Here is a 21,054-nt window from a genome sequence, read left to right as displayed (position 1 = left end):
TGACCCATTATCACTAGTATCCTTACATACAGATAAGGAAGGACACCACTTTGGGACAACACATCCATCCTAGGACAAGCCAAATGGAGACACACATGAGAATTCCTAGAAGCATGGCATTTCAACGCGAACATTTCAACATAAACAAACACATCAATTTGGACCCCATCTACCATGCTCTGAGAAAAAGAACAGGAAATTGCATCACCAACACAGGTCATTACATCACCAACCCAAGGTAACCTAAACACATAAATAGAAAGTGGGACATAACACCAGCGCTTCACCAGAGGCTCACTGATGATGTTACCTAGCATGGTGATGAAATGTCTGAAGACAAACCTTCCAGCTCAGCGAGCAGACTTAAATCCAGACTTTAACCAGAGCTACAAATCTTGTCCAAACACATTAGCACATTTCCCCCAGGCCTGTGTGAGGTTTCCTCCGGGTGCTTCAGTTTCCTGCCATTTCCAAAGTAATGCAGGTTAGGTGGATTGGTCATGTTAAATAGGCCATTGTGGCCAGGGATGTCCTCGGTAACTATAAATATAGTGAGGGTCTGTGTGGGATGTTCTTTGGAGGGTGGGTGTGGACTTGAAGGGCCAAATGGCCTGTTTCCACACTGTAGGGATTTTCTGTGAGGCTTTCTTTTGCGAGATAATTCAGGAGTTGGTGGTTGTAAATTTTCCATCTGATTTTGTTACCCCCTCCCCTCCCCTCTACAGTACACTTCTCCATTGCCCCCAATGTAATGGCCTTCTTCTTTCTACTGGCATCCACGCTGTCTTTCTTCAATCTCCTCCTTGCTTCATTCAGTCATCTCTCTTGATATTTCTCCTTTTCTACCTGATCCCATTCTCATCCAGATCCCATGCCCAACCTGATTCAATTCTCTGTCGCACCCCAGCACACCTATACGCCATTGTGTTCCCCAACCTGAATATGTAGCCTCCCTTGTCCCTTGTGTTGTGATACTCCTATTTCTTCCTCTGTTCCCCGGGATCCTTCCAGTGTCCTGACAACCATGGCCTTTTAATTTCTACTCCCTACTGTTCTTTTCTGCCTAGTTCAACATTATCTCCGCTTTTTTTTGAGTTAAGTCCAGCTTGCCTGCCTCAGTCTAGTTTGATGGCATTATCCAGTGTGGCTTCCTCATTTGGACGGATTTGTTCACTCAGTCAAACTACACCCCTAACAATGAAATTTGGATGAAGAAACAATTTGGTTATGAAGGAGCTATGTTCCTGAAGAAATTTGTATTCACTGGAACTTGGAGGAAGAATGTCTACCTCACCAAGGACATACCTCATGTATACTGCTAGTCAATTTCTATTTATGGTCAAAGGTAAACCAGCAGGGTGTTAATACTAGGGGAGTCAGTGATGTTAACATCATTGATTGTCAAGCGACAATGATTAGATTATTACTTTGTTGAGATGGTCATGACCTTGCAGTTTGTGTGGTTTGAATATTATTTTCAATTTCTCTGGATATTGTCCACATCCGGTAGCATTTAGGCATGGACTGCTTTAAATTGTTTCATTGCACATCCATTCACTCCCTCCTCCAGAGGATTGTCTTTTAGTTCTTTTTATGGTTAAACTAAACTTGAAGATACAATGATCACTTTTCCCTAAACATTCTCCCAACTGACACTTGACCTATTTGGCCACCTCATTCCCCAAACCAGTTCTGGAAATGCCCACTTTGAATGAGGTCAGATGCATATTAATAAATAAAATTCTCACAAACACACTCTTACCTCTATGTCCTTTATAATATCTCTATTCTAATTCATTAGGATAATGAAAAGTCCCTCTATTCTAACTGCTGAATGGATTGTGTATCTCTGTTTATAACTCGCTGTAAACCTGCTCCCTGATTACTTTCCCGCCAGCTGTTCCCAGTGTATTTTCTGGTTGCATGTTAAAGTGGCACTTGTTCAAATGTGAGTCTAAACAGTCTAGCATACCATTTGTCTTCAGTGAATGCATCACATCTGAGCTTGATTCTGATTCCACATGAGGAACATGATTATTGACTTTCAATATTATTAGGTTACGACCAGAAACAGGAGCTAATTTTCACTTCCCTACCTTAAAGGTAATGATGCCAACTGTGAAGTTTTAATTACCACCCAAACCGCAGATTGAATCTAGTCCCTTTGTGGTTTGCATACCACATCTAGTCATTGCGTAATCTGTTGAATCATTGGGGAAGTTTAGATTAATAGCCCTAACCCATGGTGCAAAGATCCATGATTGACCAACACGAGGAATTCGGATTAAGGAAAGAGCATCATGGCAGATCACCGACAAGCTGTTGTGATGAAACCCATTGTTGAATGGCAGGCTTTCATCACAGTGAGAATAGTCTTTGCTCAACATGTTCTACACAGGTTGCAATGCAGCCTACCTCCACTGGTGTGGCCTTAGCACAACATACTTTATGCACTTTGAGGAGAAATACCAATTATGAGATGATGTGGAATTTCTTCTCTCAGACGGTTGAGGATCTTTGGAACTCCTTGCCACAGAGACCTGTGGAGTCAGAGTCCTTCTCTGTAAGCCTTCTCTATAAGGCTGAGATAGATAAATTCTTAATAAGTCTGGGAATCAGGGGTTATGGGAAAATGCAAGAAAAGTGGATATGAGCAATGTCAGATCATCCACGATCCTATTCAATGGTAGAATAAGCTTAAGAGGCCGAATAGCCTATTCCTGTTCCTTATAGGTTTAATGCTATGTATTAGCAAGTGGTGACTTCAGGAATTTGCAATTGCTAAATAATAATAAAAGGTATTAATTGAAAGAAACACATTACTCATTCTAGATTTGCAATGATGCAATGCTTTTTTAATTTGTGTTAACATTCAGGGGAATCATGTGAGAGTACAAAAAGATATAGGTGGGTCTTGACTGTTAACCATAGATTAATTTAACAGCTTCTCTGCATGTTGCATTTTGAAGTATTCTGCTTTCAGTTTCTGTACTTAATATCAGTGGTGATCACGATTAAACCCTGAAAAACAGACAGATAATAATTACATTACAGTTAAGTACACATTGGCACAATCTATAGAATTACATGCTGAATGCATATTGTAGACATGAAGGGTTCATTCATAGTTTCAGAGTAATAGAAGCAGGAGTAGGCTATTTGGCCCATTGAGTCTGCTCTGCCATTCATTAAAATCATGGCTGATCTACCCAATGTCTCAGCTCCTCCAACCTGCATTATCCACATTACCCTTAATTCCCCTAACACGCAATAACCCATCCAACTGTGTCTTGAATATATTTAATGAAGCTGTCTCTACTGCTTCCCTGGGCAGAGAGTTCCATAGAATCACTATTCTCTGAGGAAAGCAGTTCCTTCTCATCTTTGTCCTAAATCTACTGCCCCTAATCATGAGGCCATGTCCCCTAGTCCTAGTCTCGTCCACCAGCGGAAATAACTTATCTGCCTCTATCTTATCTAACCCTTGCATCATTTTTTTGTTTCTAAACGTTCCCCTCTCATTGTTCTAACTTCTGGCGAGTACAGTCCCAGGCGGATCAACCTCTCTCCATACAGTAACTCCCTCATCTCCGGAATCAACCTGGCGAAGCTCCTCTGCATCACCTCCAAAGCCAGATTATTGTTCCTCAAGTAAGGAGACCAGAACTGTGCACAATAGTCCAGGTGTGGCCTCACCAACACCTTGTACAATTGCAGCAGAACCTCCCTGCTCTTAAGTTCAATCCCTTTAGCAATGAAAGCCAATATTCTGTTTGCCTTCCTGATTACCTGCAAATCAACTTATAGCGATTCATGTACAAGCACTCCTAAGTCTCTGTTGTGATGGATGATATATTTTATCCCTCTTTCTCCCCCACCAACTTTTAAAACCAGGTAGAGAATGCAAAACACAATGTTGCCAGATCTCTACTATAATTACTTTATAGCAACACATCACATCAAGTACAGTGCTGCCTCCCAAGCTGCCCAGCTGCAGGTCAACCTGAAGAAGGGGGCAGATGTAGGTGATAGTTTCCTTGGACAGGTGAAGATGTCTTTGACACTACTTTTCAATCATTGCCCCGTAGTACACCTTCTCCACCTTCAGTACACCCTCTCTCAGTGCACTGCTTGTGGGAATGAAGACCCTAGATCCCCTCTTCAGGCAAAGTTACTACCCTTTGAACCTCATCTCTCTGGAACTGGTGGTGCTGGGCATCCCTTCCTCTCTTTCTCCTCCTCCTTCCTAATGACAGCAATACTATTACCACTGTGGATTAAGTTGATTGCAGAATGTACTGAGCAGTGAAATGTTGGTCAGTTAGCTCAGCTGGTTAGAGCGTGGTGCTAATAATGCCAAGGTTGTGAGTTCAATCCCCACACTGGGCCAGCAGTGAAATTTGCTGGGGGCAGCGCGGTGGCTCAGTGGTTAGCACTGCTGCGTGACAGCACCAGGGTCCCAGGTTCGATTCCAGCCTCGGGAAACTACCTGTGTGGAGTTTGCACATTCTCCCTGTGTCTGCGTGGGTTTCCTCCGGGTGCTCCAGTTTCCTCCCACAGTGTAAAGATGAGCAGGCCAGGTGAATTGGACATGTTAAATTGCCCATCGTGTTAGGTGAGTCAGAGGGAAATGTGTCTGGGTGGGTTACTCTTCAGAGGGTTGGTGTGGACTGTTGGGGGCAGAGGGCCTGTTTCCACACTGTAGGAAATCTACTCTAAAAAAAAAGAAGTTTCAGGAATGTGATGTTGTTTTCTATTTGAGATCTGACCCAGCCTTAGCCACCCTTTAGGCCATTGTCAAGCTGGCTGTGTTAGGGGAAAGCCTGCCCTCTAGCCACCTCTGAATGGTGAGATGCACCTTCTGTGAGATGATTTCCTCTCCCCTATTCTGCCAGATCCCTGTAGTCTTAATCTTTGCATTACTTTCCAAGCATTTACAAATTGACCAATCTGACACAAGGTGCCCTTCATTATCCTCTGCCCTATGACCTTTCAAGCCACAGACTATGTAATGATTCCAACCCTCATGGCCTTAATGTTTAGATCTACGGTTCTTTGAAAGCTCCTGTATGACTGCAAGAGGAATAAACCTTGGGTAACCATCAGCACTATTATCTTGCTCAGTTCTCAGAAAGGCAACATATTTTTAATATAGCTAGATGATGTCACAATTTGTGACACTCTTGTTTAAAGGATTCTCTGTCCATTCAGTCAGTGAACCAATGTGCACACAGTTAGACTGAGTCAGTCAACTCTGCATATAATGTAATACCAACATAACTGGACAAAGTGCCCACACTATAGACTTCAATAAGAACGAAAGTCCCTGTGTAGTAGCTTGTTGATGCTAAAGTCGAAGAAACCATATCACTTCAAGCACTGCTGGTAATTGTTAGGTCCTATTCTTCTCAGAGTTTAATGAATCACGAAACAGAGTTGGGATGTCAGTTTTAGGAGCTAACAGAGCTTATTCTGCTGTGAGTATTTCCCTTCCGTGCTAAGGCTTCGACTGAGGTCTTGCACAATATCAGTTTCTGTTTTAATTCCCGAAGTTAGGTGTCTTTGTGTTGTGCAAAAACAAGTATAAACATATCTCAGCTCACACCTGCTGCTGATTTTTAAAATTCATTTACAGGATTTGGAGATGCCGGTGTTGGACAGGGCTATACAAAGCTAAAAATCATACCACACCAGGTTATAGTCCAACAGGTTCAATTGGAAGCACTAGCTTTCGGAGCGACGCTCCTTCATCAGATGATTGTGATGAGAGCATCACTGACTAGGCCAGCATTTATTGCCTGTCCCTAATTGCACAGAGGGCATTTAAGTGTTAGCCAGATTGCTGTGGCTCTAGAGTCATGTGTAGGCCAGACCAGGTAAGGATGGCAGTTTCCTTCAATTAACGATATTAGTGAACCAGACAGGCGACAGGCTTTTCCCGATAATCAGCAATGAATTCATGGTCATTATTAGACTCTTAAATCCAGATACTTTAAAAAATTGTATTGAAATACCACCATCTGTCCAAGGTAGGATTCAAGCCCAGGTCCCCAAAACATTATTTGGGTCCCTGGATGGACAGTCCAATGATAATACCATGAGGCCATTGGTTCCCACTCGTGCAAATTTGTAGTGCACATTATGGGGCAGCACAGTGGCTCAGTGATTAGCAGTGCTGCCTCACAGCACCAGGAACCTGAGTTCAATTCCAGCCTTCAGTGACTGTGTGGAGTTTGCACATTCAAAAAATGTCAGGAATCTGGAGAATTAAACAAGACAAATGTCCAAAAAATCAGACTGATCGAAAACACCACGCGTCTACTGATTACGCAAAATTCACAAACCAGGAGCCCCCCTCAGACCCATAGTCTCACTACCTGGAACACCAACATACAGATTAGCGAAGGAACTACACCAAAGACTGAAACACTTAGTAGAAGACTTATGCCACTCCATTCCCTCAACCAAGAATTCTTGAACACCAAGATAGAGGAGGATGAAAGAATGGATGGATGAATTAAAAAGAGACACATACACCAAACACCACCAACTTCATCAGCAAGGGCAACATCATCAAGCTCATGGATCTATGCCTTACTTTCAATAACAAAACCTATAGACAAACCAACGGAACACCCATGGGATCTCCGATATCAGGGATCTTAACAGATGCAGAAACCCGAACAAACAGCTCTTCCAAACATTCAACCCAAACTTTGGGTCCGCTATATGGAAACCCTAGTCACTCTCCGTGACATCAAAGACATCTTGGAAATGACTGCCAGGCTATTCAAACCTCTTGGAATCATGGTAGCCCACAAACAGGCAGAAAACTAGCCACCGGGATACATGAACATTAACTCGCCACAAAAAGACATGACCCATTATCATTCATATCCTTACGTACAGATAAGGAAGGACTCCACTTTGGGACAACACATCCATTCTAGGACAATGCGAACTCTTAACAAACACATCAATTTGAACACCATCTACCATGCTCTGAGAAAAAGAACAGGAAATTGCATCACCAACACAAGTCATTACATCACCAACCCAAGGAAACCTAAACACATAAATAGAAAGTGGGACATAACACCAGCATTTCACCGGAGGCTCACTGATGATGTTACCTAGCACGGTGATGAAATGTCTAAAAACAAACCTTCCAGCTCAGCGAACAAACTTAAATCCAGACTTCAACATGAGCTACAAATCTTCTCCAAACTCATTAGCACATTTCCCCCAGGCCTGTGTGGGGTTTCCTCCGGGTGCTTCAGTTTCCTGCAATTTCCAAAGTAATGCAGGTTAGGTGGACTGGCCATGCTAAATTGCCGATAGTGTCCAGGGATGTCCATGGTAACTATAGAGATAGGATGGGTCTGTGTGGGATGTTCTTTGGAGGGTGGGTGTGGACTTGAAGGGCCAAAAGGCCTGTTTCCACACTGTAGGGATTCTCTGTGAGGCCTTCTTTTGCGAGATGATTCAGGAGTTGGTGGTTGTAAATTTTCCATCTGATTTTGTTACCCCCTCCCCTCCCCTCCCCTCTACAGTACACTTCTCCAGTGCACCAATGTAATGGTCATCTTCTTTCTACTGGCATCCACTCTTTCTTTCTTCAATCCCCCCCTTGGTTCATTCAGCCATCTCTCTTGATATTTCTTCTTTTCTCCCTGATCCCATTCTCATCCAGATCCCATGCCCAACCTGATTCAATTCTCTGTCGCACCCCAGCACACCTATACCCCATTGTGTTCCCCAACCTGAATATGTAGCCCCCCTTGTCCTCCTTGTCCCTTGTTTTGTGATACTTCTATTTCTTCCTCTGTTCCCCGGGATCCTTCCAGTGTCCTGACAACCATGCCTTTTACATTCTACTCCCTACTGTTCTTTTCTATCTAGTTCAACATTATCTCAACCTTTTGAACCAAGGCCTTTTTTGAGTTAAGTCCTGCTTGCTTGCCTCAGTCTAGTTTGATGGCATTATCCATTGTGGCTTCCTCATTTGGATGGATTTGTTTACCCAGTTAAACCTCACCCTAACAATATAATTTGCATGAAGAAGCAATTTGATTAGGAAGGAACTATGTTCCTGAAAAAATTTGTATTCACTGGAGCTTGGAGGATAAGTGTCTACCCCACCAAGGACACACCTCATATATACTGCTAAATTTGTGAACATCTATTTCCTATTTTTGCCATTTTAACAAGATTGTACCCATGAACCAAATTCCAGTATGCTGAGGTGTTAATGACTGTACATGACTAACAAATGCAATAGAGATTCCCACCAAGGGTGGGAAAGCCAACCTTCCTAAATGTTCTGGGAACTTTAATTCTAAAACTTTGACTTGTCATCAAGAAACTAAATTTTTGATTTCCACCAAATTACATGCTCCACCACCCATCCAACTTCTAAAGATTCTTTTAAGTCCTGAAGGATTTTGGTCTATGATTCTAAAACCACAATGGAAATGTTTACAAGTATGAGGAACTATCACATTTCATTAATTTTTCTTATCCCATCTGTGGCTGTTGATGTAGCAGACAGCACCATCCTCCTCCAGTATGTCTTCAATTAGATCGGTGGAACTGCACTGAGTTAGAACATAGAACATAGAAGAATACAGCGCAGTACAGGCCCTTCGGCCCTCGATGTTGCGCCGATCCAAGCCCACCTAACCTACACTAGCCCACTATCCTCCATATGCCTATTCAATGCCCGCTTAAATGCCCATAATGAGGGAGAGTCCACCACTGCTACTGGCAGGGCATTCCATGAACTCACGACTCGCTGAGTAAAGAACCTACCCCTAACATCTGTCCTATACCTACCCCCCCTTAATTTAAAGCTATGCCCCCTTGTAATAGCTGACTCCATACGTGGAAAAAGATTCTCACTGTCGACCCTATCTAAACCCCTAATCATCTTATACACCTCTATCAAGTCACCCCTAAACCTTCTTTTCTCCAATGAAAACAACCCCAAGTGCCTCAGCCTTTCCTCATACGATCTTTCTACCATACCAGGCAACATCCTGGTAAACCTCCTCTGCACCCGTTCCAGTGCCTCCACATCCTTCCTATAGTATGGCGACCAAAACTGCACACAATACTCCAGATGTGGCCGCAGCAGAGTCTTATACAACTGCAACATGACCTCAGTACTCCGGAACTCAATTCCTCTACCAATAAAAGCCAGTACGCCATATGCCTTCTTCACTGCACTATTTACCTGGGTGGCAACTTTCAAAGATTTGTGTACATGGACACCAAGATCCCTCTGCTCATCCACACTACCAAGTATCCGACCGTTAGCCCAATTCAGTTGGTCCAATTCAATCTAGAGAGTTGCTTGCACTTTCACACTTCCAGTTTTCAGGGAACTATCATTAACTCACTTCTATTTCTCACCTATTTCCTGCCTCTTTGCTGCATTATCTAAAAACACATCAGCTTCAACATCTATGCCAATGATGCTCAGTTCTACCTTATCACCAGTTTGGACTTTTCAATATTTCTGATATGTCAAACTCTTCTCTAACATCCAAGATTGGAACTGCAAGAATTGTCTTTCCTCTTTAAAAATGTTGCCTTGATATCTTTGATCAAACCTTTGGTCATCTTTCCCAATATCTACTTCTCTGGGTTAGTGTAAAACCTCTGCTTTTCTTTGCTAGTATCACTTTTGTTAAGTGACTTGGAATGTTGTATACCATTAAATACACTGTTTTGGTTGTTATAAAATCTCAAGTGATGACAAAATGATATCACTCGCTGTTGATTTTGAAAAAAGCACCCACAAGAATTTCTTGACCTCTGGATTTTATCTATCCCAGCAAAAATTGATTCTGGGGGCAACTAGGCTATGTTCAGCATCAGGTCAGGCAGCATCTAGGGAACAGGAGAATCGACGTTTCGGGCATTAGCCTTTCTTCAGGAATGGCCGAAACATTGATTCTCCTGTTCCCTAGATGCTGCCTGACCTGCTGCGCTTTTCCAGCAACACATTTCCATCTCTGACCTCCAGCATCTGCAGACCTCACTTTCTCCTATGTTCAGCATCAAGCAACAGTGATGTCAGCAATTCAGCTAATCAACCAATGATACTGAAAAATTCTCACAGACAGCAAGTCAGGAAGTAAAAGGTAATGACAGTTTTTTACTTCTTATTTGTAGTAGACGCCGAGTAATGACAATCAGAAAGTGCAACTGAATTTAAGATAAATGTCAAGCAACATCTTATAAATATTTTTATATTAAAATCCATGACATTTTTATCACAGCGGAAATATTCAAACTTCCATAAATCCAAAATTAATTTCTCAGGGACAAAGTAATTTTGTTTTAATACAGTTAAAAATGAGGTTACACCTTATTTAACAAGATGTAATGTAGGAGGACTTTACAATTGGACTAGTAGTATAAAAATGGAAGTTAATTTCACTTGTGTCAACTTGAATAAATGAGAACTAAGAACAATCAGCAGCTTCTCTTCCTTCAGAGTACCATAAATAGAAATCTATTACCTGCGCAGTTTTAAGAACTGGATTCTTCAGTGATACTTTGCCCATGGTTGGTATGGTGAATCCCTTTTTCAGCAGTGCTTGAAAACATTTATAATAAGAAACAAGTGGAAGAAATATATTTGATATGATTAGAAACATTTTAATGATAAAATTAGTTATGCTTTTCAAACTGATCATATTTTTTATTCAAGTAGTTCATTGTCTCTGCAGTTATTTGGGCACAGGATTCCATAGTCATCATTAATTACGTAGTTTAGGAAAATTTCAAGATGGTGATGGTACAATGTATTTTAAACTACTGTTGAATTTCCTCCTGTGTTGCTCACTGGAACCTGAGATTAGACCATAGTTAAATTTGTGGTAATTGGTGATGAAACCAACTTGAGAAGATACTCCCCTTTAAGTGGAAGTGTGGGGGAGGCAAATAGTCTCCCATCGAGAGTGAAGGACAGAACCTATGAATGAAGGAAGATGGGTTTTGAATGGGTGAACAGTTTGATTCTGGGTAGGGACTCCTGCTTTCCCACGCCTTGGTTAGCCCAGAAATTATTTGCTTTGATTTATTATTGTCACATGTCCTGAGATACAGCAAAAGATAGAGTCATAGAGGTATACAGCACAGAACCAGACCCTTCAGTCTAACTTGTCCATGCTGACCAGATATCCCAAATTATTTTCAGCACGCGGCACATATTCCCTCCAAACCCTTCCTATTCATACACCCATCCAGATGCCTTGTAAATGTTGTAATTCTACCAGCCTGCATCACTTCCTCTTGCAGCCTCCAATCAATATAACCAGTTCCTTTCATAAAAGCAAAGGACTGCGGATGCTGGAGGTCAGAAATAAAAACAGAACATGCTGGAGAAACTCAGCAGGCCTAGCAGCATCTGTGGAGAGAGAAACGGAGTCAACATTTTGAGTCCAAATGATTCTTGCCTTGTTCCAAAAACTCATTTTCGATTTGAAATGCTAAATTTATTTCCGTCTCTCCAGATACTGCCAGACCTGCTGAAATTCTCCAGCACCCTGAGAATCTATTTCAACCATTTTCTCTCCTTGGATTAAAACGAACCAGATAAGAGTTAACAGATAGTGTGCCAGTAGATTCCAAAATTATTATTTTATCGTGTTATAGCTACAGTGAAGTGCAGAGGAAGATCAACTCTAATATATGAGACTTCCATTCATAAATCTGGTGGGGAAAAAGCTATTCTTAAATCTATTGATACATGCTTTCAAACTTTTGTATCTTCTGCTTGATGGAAGAGGATGGAAAAGAGTCTAAGATCATTCTGGGACTTCAATGCCTTGGCGTTTGTGTTACTGTGGGTTTGAGTGCCTCTTCTATGTTGTGATGTTGCAGTAATTAAACTAGACTTTTGGAGAAAAAGAAACATATACCATGTAGAGTATAACTTAGGGAGGGAGGGGGTCCTTGAATATGTTGGCTGCTTTCTCAAGGCAGCAGGAAGTGAGGAGGTAGGGGATGGGTTTGAGGCTCTTTAAAACAATTTACATTTCAGCCACCATAACCCATTCCATTTGATCACAATGTGAGGACAAACAATATTACTACAGCAAAGAACTGACACTTTTTACCCAATAGTTTGAATATATGCATTATATACAATTTTAAAAGTATTCGATCAACATTATAATCAAAATAGAATTCGTAGTCACTTATTAACTGATTATACTGTGAAAGTCACAATAAAATATACATCATAGGATCTTGGGGAATGAAACAATCCTAAGTCAATACTTTAGATGCAATCCAAAACAGCTAAAGCAGCTTGCAAATTGTTGAAGGATGCCTGAAGGTTTGAATGAGGACACTAACTTAATCTACCCAATTCCTTAAGATGCTGTACAACATATGATGGTGCTTTAGTGTCTCTGTATTTATCAAGTCTCTAATATCAGCCAGGTTCCATTTTCTGAAAATGGGGTGTATTGAGGCGAGAAAGGAGGAGATGCTAACCCTGACTTTTCCAGTTGGATTAACTGCTCTTGGAGGCATTAGTTTTGAAAACTAATCACTCCATGTATCCACCCTTGCTTCACACATTGGATGTATACAGGGGGTGGGGGGGGTAGAAGCACCCAAATAACAGCAGAGACGCTGAACTACTTGAGTAACTAATATGATCAGTAATGTGACATTGTGACTGGGCCAACGCAGTTTAAACGCGATAGTGTAATTATCTTTACCTCGACCTACCATTTATCTTCGGAATCACCATCTTCTGTAATCCCAAATTCAGCATCATTTCCAATGCCGTTGTCTTTGATATGATAAAAGTGCTTATTAGTGAAAATCAATTTAACTTAACATTTTGTCTAAATTTCTTATGCTCAAGAGCATATTAACACAGGTCTAAAGTGTATAATAAAAACTTTGCACCAATTACATTTTAATATGAAAAGGTAACAAGTGATAATTAATACTGCAATTTAAAATATCTAAGGATATGACAAAGGACTTACTGGGATGGGTCCCACTTTAGATTCTTCCTCAGCTAGGTCCACCCTGATTAAACAGTAGAAAGCTGTATTCATTTATTCAGTTTTACACGGAGAAATTACACAAGTCATAAACATGGATGAATTGCAATGACATTATTAAATTCATAATAGATCATTCTGGGACTTCAATGCCTTGGCGTTTGTGTTATTGTGGATTTGAGTTCCTGTTCTATCTTGTGATGTTCCAGTAATTAAACTGGACTTTTGGAGAAAAAGAAACATATACCATGTAGAACTCATTCCTTCAAGGAGGCCTTTTCTATAACTACTGTGACAGCATCCCAGAGCTGGGTTACCTGCTTACAATTTCCTTCAGGGATTGCTAAGCAAATTAAGGAAAGGTTGGAGAGTAAATGTGGTATCTGACAATCATGACATTGAAGCCTCAGTGTTAGAATCTGCGTGGTCATAATTCTATCTCCATAATATGTACAAGCTGTATCACACATTCCCAGCTAACATGAGTATAGTAGCATCGAGGCTTAGCTACTGGACAAGCACTCAAGAAGAACTGGATTTATGGTAGGTGGTCACAACAACACTCCAGAGAATACCCAGTTTGATATCTTCCATTGCTACAAGTGATTAATTAGCAGCAGTTGTGGAAAAGAAGCCCATTTTTGGAAACAAGCTGCCTTCCATTGTGTTGTGTGCTACCATCTTTATGAAAAGTGAGTTACATTAGAAACACTTCTAACATCTCAAACTGGGGTAATCTTGAGGCAGCATAGGGCCATCAACAACAAAAGAAATGTAAACCACTCCTACCTGTAACACCAAGATTTGGTAAGTCCCTTATTCTTGCATCTTGCAAAGTGACCAACCATCCTACCTTCGTAGAATGCCTACAGTGTGGAAACAGGCCACTTGGCTCATTGAGTCCACACTGACTCCTCCTCCCCCAAAGAGCAGTCCACCCAAACCCACCTATCCTATAAACCTCCATTTCCCATGTCTACTTCACCTAGCCTGCAGACAATGGGCAATTTAGCATGGCCAATCCACTTAACCTGCACAGCGTTGGACTGTAGGAAGAAACTGGAGCACCCAGAGGAAACCTGTGCAGACTCAGGAAGAATGTTCAAACTCCTCTCAGATTGTCGCCTAAGGTTGGAATCGAACCTGGGAGCCTGCTGCTGTGAGGCAGCAGTGCTAACCACCGTGTCACCACAACTTGGCCCTATAAGATTCTTCTTCATATTCTTGGTAAAAATCTTGGAACACTCTACCTTTAATGCTGTGGCAATACCTTCACTTTATGGAAGGTGGCGTTTCAATGTAATAGTTCCCCACCATCTTTTCAAGAACAACCAGGAATATGGAATAATTGCTAGCATTGCCCAATACCAAGAATGCATTAAAAGGTAATAAATGTTCCAGTTTATTTCTTTAAGCAATTTATAGTCAACAAATAAGTTTTGTGGAGAATTCCTCTTATGATTCAAAGTAACAACATAATAGTTTAATTAACATCAGCTCTGATTCACCATTCTCTCAGTAAAAACCACACATATATAGGATGTGAGAATTTTGTTCATATTCGTAAGTAGGAATGCAGCTTATTTTGAAAACACACTTGTCTATAAAGTTTTATACACAGTAAATATGTTGTACCACTCAGAGATAGTGAAGCCATGTATTACTTGTAGCATTGCTGCTTGTCAATTGTCATTAGTATTTTTTGCATGGTATTAATGTTTGTGGCTCCGATTGTAAAGGTTGAGTCTACTTATGGAGAAAGAAAATATTTCGTCTGGTTTAATTCTTACCTGTTCAAAAACACTGTCCCACTCACTTTCATGTCTGAAATGAATATCTGCCCAAGCACACTGGCTGTCTGTGATTAATACATAATTTATTGTAACATGCAGCTTCTGTTCACAGGAAAAACAATTAGAATTCCCCTAGTTATACTTTCAAAGGCATTTTTTTTACTGCACTAGATTTTGGATGACCTCTATGAAAAAAAAACTTTTAATATTTAAAGATTTATAACATCTAACATTATTCCTGGAGAAATTAAAATGAGATCTGGTTTGATAGACCATAATTTGTTTTTTTTTGTTTTAATGAGATTGCCTTTCACTGAAACACAAACACACAATGTTGCTGAATGTTGTATCAATAAAACAGAAGTTTATCACACAGAATAAATTATGATAAACTAGAATAAACCAAACTATTTACATAGAACACAAATTTAAAAATTTGAAACATGCAGTACATTAATCTCACTAATCCCAAAAACTTTTCTTATCATACTCACACCAGAGAATTCCTTTCTCTTTCACATTGTTGATCTTATCTTAACTGTGGCTTCAATCTTGAGAACTCGATAGCCTCTTCCTTGATTCATCAATTAACCAAGCTTGCTTTCACACTGTAACATAACTCTTCAGAGTTTTAACCACACTTCTGTTGTGGAACTTTGAAGCTAAACTCCTCACTGAGGTAACCTCTTTCTTAACAGTTCTTCGGTATTCCTCTTTGTCAAAGCAATTGCTTTTCACATCCAACTTCAGCCAAAACTTCTGCATCCGACCCCAAACTGAAACTAAAAATCTTTTTCTTCCAAGCTATGGGTGCTTCCCATAAACAATTAAAACTTTAATGTATTATGCTGTTTACCTTGTTCACTCATTAACTCTCAATATTAACAAATTCCTATTAACCTCCCTGAACTCCCTCCCTCCCAGACTTTATTTTTAAATAAAGAAATCACCATGGTTTACAATCTCCATCATGACAGACCTACCTACCAGTCATCAAACCTCTTCAGACACTCAGAAAATCAAGATATCAGTAGTAATTTATTCCATGTATTAGTAGTAATAGTAGTATTTTAAAATTTGTAAGAAAAACAAAAAAATAAATTATACTAAATTATAGCAAATCACATCTTAGATCACAAAAGTATAGGCCGAACTTTATTGAATATTGTTGAGTTTGCATATATTTCTTTTGTAGAGTAAATATCATTGATAAAATTCTAATTATTAATATTGAAGGCTCAATCTCTCGTATCACGACTTGATTTAAAATAGGAGCCCACAACTCAGAGTATCACACTCTGTCCAGTAATGGAGCAGACGGAAGCAAAGTTGAAGTTGAATTAAAATGTGTAGAATGGTTGTTTGCAGTTGCAGTGCTGGACTTAAGTTCAGACAAGTTTACACTTGTACCGCTAAATGATATCAAAGTGTATTGTTAATGAGTTGGGACATTTTTCAATAATTCTGCTATCAAATCTGTATCAGCTTTGTTACTAACTTGACAATTCTATTTTATGAGGTTACAAGCATGATGTCCAGTCTGATGTCCAGTTTGCATGGCTTCCAGTGGCAGAAAAAGTAATTGCAAACACCATCTTTGGCATTGGTGGGTATTGGGAGGTGTAAGAGGGTAATGAGGGGAGCAATGTGAACATTTTGTAATTTACTGTTTCTTCTATAAATCCATGCTGCATATCAGAGAGAGGAAACATTAGTTAATCTACATTGTAGAAAGAAGTTTGAATGGAGTTAGCTAATTTGTTTGTAATGGTGCAATGGATTTCTTCTGGTATTTCACCAGACTTTAGCAATACCATAAAAACATTTCAACTCAGTTATTGTAAATTAAAGAGTGATAGAATGGTTACAACACAAAAGAAATCTGTTTGGCCTGTCATATCTACACTGACTCTGTGCTCCTTAGAGATCCAGCAAAGACTCCGTGGGCCAAATGGCCTTCAATACTGTAATTTCTTTATTATTTATTCATGGGACTGGACATCTCTGGCTGCCTAGCATTTAATGTCCATCTCTAGTTGCCCTTGAACCATTCCATGAATCATCCCTCATAACTTTTAAATGAATCATTTTGAAACATCTGGTAATATTATGCAAGTCATTAAACATAGAAAATGAAGTCAGAGTTGTAAAGTGAAAAATGTTAAAGAGCGCTCAAGGAAGTTCCTTGGGAATTATTCAGTTTTTCCAAGTTACGGTGTCCATTAATGTTTCTGCTATGCGTGCACCACAAATATGTCCCCTCAAGTAAGTTTCAACAGATCTCAGTAACAAAACATGGATCAACAGAGTATCTTCAAAGCAGAATGTCAACCGAAGGTTCCTCACAAACCAAAAGAAAAAATAGGGGAGACCAGGAGACATGTAAAACTTGATCAAAGAAATGAATTTTAAGAAAAATATGCAAGGGAGGAAGTAGAGGGGTGAGGTTAGAGAGCTTTAACAAGGGAATTCTGAAGAGTAGCCCTTAGGTGAAAGATTGATACTTTGATGAGGTTTTAAGCACAGAGATTTTTAAAGTCCCATTTGCCTATGTGTCAGTTTCAGGACCATTTCAAAAACTTGTGCGACTTGCCAATGACTTATTGGTTCTGTACATAATGGATTCAAGGAGAACATGGAAATGGAGTAAGGATGGAGGGGGGATGTGGGTATAAAGAAAATGTCAGAGGGCACTGAGGAGGTATTGAGAATATGAGGAGGCATGTAGGTAATATGAAGAAATCAGAGAGTGGAATGGGCATGACGTGTATTGAAGGATCACAGGGTGGTTGAGGGATAGTGAGAGTGAGCGAGGTAGGTTGCCTAACCACCCTGAAATTAATTGGACCGATGTGCCAATAAACAGAGATGGCCTTTCCAACCAGCTTGCTCTATTGCATGCATATACATCCATTAATGCCCTGGGCCTGCCCTGTTTGTACCTCGCCTACCCACATATTTTGGGAGTGGGCAGAGGTGATGGGGTTGGAACTATGACGTTGGGAAAATGGCACGACACTGAGTTCCTGATGCTGAGGTGAAGATCCAACTCCATGAATTTGGGAACTCCTCCACTTCTTCTGAGATGACATAAGAGAAAAGGGTAAAGAGACAATTACTGGTAGAAAAAAGCAGCCTGAGGTTAGCTTTGTTATTGTGTGTGTGTTTGGAGAAATGTAAGGCTATTCGCATGAAACAATAGAGCAGTCAGTTCTAGACTAAAATTAGTTTGGCAGTTCAAATATAAGAAGATCTTATGGGCGGCACGGCACGGCAAGAAGATCTTGTGGGCGGCACGGTAGCACAGTGGTTAGCACTGCTGCTTCACAGCGCCAGAGACCCGGGTTCAATTCCCGCCTCAGGCGACTCTCTGTGTGGAGTTTGCACATTCTCCCCGTGTCTGCGTGGGTTTCCTCCGGGTGCTCCGGTTTCCTCCCACAATCCAAAAATGTGCAGGGGTTAGGTGAATTGGCCATGCTAAATTGCCCGTAGTGTTAGGTGAAGTGGTAAATGTAGGAGAATGGGTCTAGTTGGGTTACGCTTCGGCGGGTCGGTGTGGACTTGTTGGGCCGAAGGGCCTGTTTCCACACTGTAAGTAATCTAATCTAATCTAATCTAATCTAATCTAATCTAATCTAATCTTTAATTTTAAACATTAAACCCCAAAACTACAAGAAAACTAAAATACATTGGCCATGTATTTCAAAAGGGGTCCAAATCAGAAATGTAAGACACACATGGACCTCCATGAAAAGTATGCTATCACTCTACTTGTAACTTCAGCCTTAGCCTCTTCTCTGTCATTTACTGTTCTTTTAATGGAGAATTTGACTGCAAACAAGAATACTTACAACATCCAGCACAAATAGTTCTGCTAAGGACTTGTTTGGAAGGATTGCGAATACTTCTAGTGTAGTAAATGTATGAGCGGTGAGCTTTCCTGGAACAAGCCTTACAACTGGTTGCTTTGAAGCACTCATTGCAATTTTCATCAACATATTAGGGTACTGTGCTGCAACCTGGAAGAAGGCAAATCATTTCATGATGGGTTAACAAGAAAAATTGATAGAAGCTGTTGAAATATCCATTTATCCAGCATCTCAAAAGAAAACACGAAAGAACAAACAAGGCATTTTCCTCCTTTTTATATGTCTTTCAGACAATTTGAACCGTCTGCATATCAAGGCTACAGTATTGTACTTTTGTGTAAAATATACAGATCTGTTTGTCTAAAACAATGCATTATTAGTATTAGTCTCTTTTACTATCAGTGATTGATCTATTAGAATAATATAGCCATAAAATATATATAGTTAATGGTATTATTGTCTTTGGAATGATTTCTGTTATGCATATCTTTGGAAAAGCAAATCATATCTAAGCTACAACAATTTATTAAAACAGTCAATAAGTCAACCTCAAGGATTTAACCTTGCTCATTCCAAAGCAGGAAAGAAAGAAGGTAAGATTTACCTAGGATCTTATAGTTCTCAACATTATTCCAAAGTGTGTCACAAATTAAATACAATCATTGCTGCTAAGTGGGTGGACATTGAAGCATCCAGCAGTATCAGATTTTACGTGATGAAATAACATTGCATAATGACTGATCACATGTGCCCACAGTGAAAGAATGGCCATGAATTGGATGAACCTACTTTGTTTATCTGAGGCCAATGAGCTGCAGATTATTAAATGAGTGTCCAATGCAGATCGCTGGCTTAATGAGGCAGGGAAAGTTGAGGGGTTCCCAATCATGAAGGGTGGAAGTCCAACCAGTGTCAGGAGTCCAGATAATTTTTGCAAGGCTTGGTGGAGCAATCCATCCATCCTTTAACATTTATTTCCAAATTTATCTTGACTCAGCTTCGGCTCCCATAGAACTGGGCACGTTCAAATCTAAAATATCCATCAACGTCCTCTTGATGCCATATTAGCTCAAGTGACAGATTTGAAAATTGGACACAGCAAGTTCCCACTATTAACCATGAAATGAATGGCCAGTTAATTTATTTTGGGTGGTATTAGTTGAGGTTATAATGCTGGCCAGAACACCTTGAGGAGAATTCCTTAATGACCACTTAAGCCATCGTCAAGAGCCGCAGTCCCAGCCAAATGATTGCACCTCAACTGATACCATATTCCCCCACCAAATTATATTCTTTAATTTTAAGTTGGATCAAGTCACTTAATATCTGACTCATCTGCAAGACTGACATAAAGTGAGCCAAGCTGCCACCATCGTTTTGAAAGGTTATTGATATTTAATGCTCATTTATAACAATTTTTACAATGTTATTTTTCTGAAATCCTGACGGGTTGTTTTCTAGCAAAGCTAAGTGTAATTCAATGGATTTCAGATCAACTGTGAATGACAGATGTTCCAAATTTCACAAAAATATAATTTAATATAAAATAGTTTAGGGTCTGTACACCAATGAAAATACTATGCTGCAAACCTGAACATGGAGAAAGGCATTTAAAAGCAACCATGCATATGTTTATTTTGGTAGGTTGCCAAACTTTGTCCATTTTTTAGGTTTGAAAGAGGTATATGGGACAAAATTGAAAGAATTAACTTTAAAAAAAATGGGAAAATGTTTGGAGTGTGTAAGTAATTGGACAACGCAATATTGAATATATTTAGTTGATAAAAAGATTCCTACATGGAAAAACTGTTAATATATGGTGAAAGCACCTGAATCGGGTGATACCAATCCAAATATTTCACATTACTGGAAATCTAAATGATAATTAATACCTTCGGCATCAAAGGTTTCAGGCTGGATGTGTTGAGTCGAATTGGTATGTCCTTTGGAATCTGAAATAAGATGAAAAAATATAAGACCAGATGAAGTATGGCTAGTGCCTGAGAATTGATGAGGAAATCTTGCTGCTTTGCAACTGAGTTGAGATTCTGACCCCAACATTTTCCGAACAGCTAATATGATGGATGAAATGCCACGTTAACAATGAGTGAATGGCAAATGAAACGACACAGCAGTAAGGTATTCTTGTATGTTATTCACATGTACTAGATTAATGTGTCACTTCATCAAATCTTACACTAGATGCCTTTTTTTATTCATTTGTGGGGATTGTTGGCAAGTCAGCACTTATTGCCTGTGCATAGTTGCCTTTGAGAAGGTGGTAGTGAGCTGCCTTCTTGAACCACTGCAGTCTACATGCAGTAAGCTGACCCACAATGCCCTTAGGGAGGGAAT

The 21,054-nt window shown here is 40.0% G+C and overlaps 1 protein-coding gene across 3 annotated transcripts in view; it reads right to left on the bottom strand.

The window, feature by feature from the left end:
• Window positions 1-2,826: 2,826 nt before the first annotated feature.
• The window catches only part of LOC122560017 (bactericidal permeability-increasing protein-like), a 39,445-nt gene continuing 21,217 nt past the window's right edge, over window positions 2,827-21,054 (bottom strand). For 2 of the 3 annotated variants that reach the window (XM_087994959.1, XM_087994960.1), the window contains 3 exons: window positions 20,592-20,651; window positions 18,682-18,849; window positions 16,026-17,910 (listed from right to left, as the gene is read on the bottom strand). In XM_087994959.1, coding sequence (XP_087851085.1) covers window positions 17,722-17,910; window positions 18,682-18,849; window positions 20,592-20,651 — 417 coding nt within the window. In that variant the 3' untranslated portion in view covers window positions 16,026-17,721. Of the gene's footprint in view, window positions 3,022-10,529; window positions 10,607-12,753; window positions 12,818-13,019; window positions 13,063-14,827; window positions 14,896-16,025; window positions 17,911-18,681; window positions 18,850-20,591; window positions 20,652-21,054 lie in introns of those variants that run through there. The other variant, XM_087994961.1, reaches the window with a different exon arrangement.

The sequence above is a fragment of the Chiloscyllium plagiosum genome, unplaced genomic scaffold (genome assembly GCF_037043375.1).
Source record: "Chiloscyllium plagiosum isolate Xiang-an unplaced genomic scaffold, Cpla_swu_hap1 HiC_scaffold_15, whole genome shotgun sequence".
Taxonomy (NCBI): Eukaryota; Metazoa; Chordata; class Chondrichthyes; order Orectolobiformes; family Hemiscylliidae; genus Chiloscyllium; species Chiloscyllium plagiosum.
This window is presented reverse-complemented; position numbering and strand designations above follow the sequence as displayed.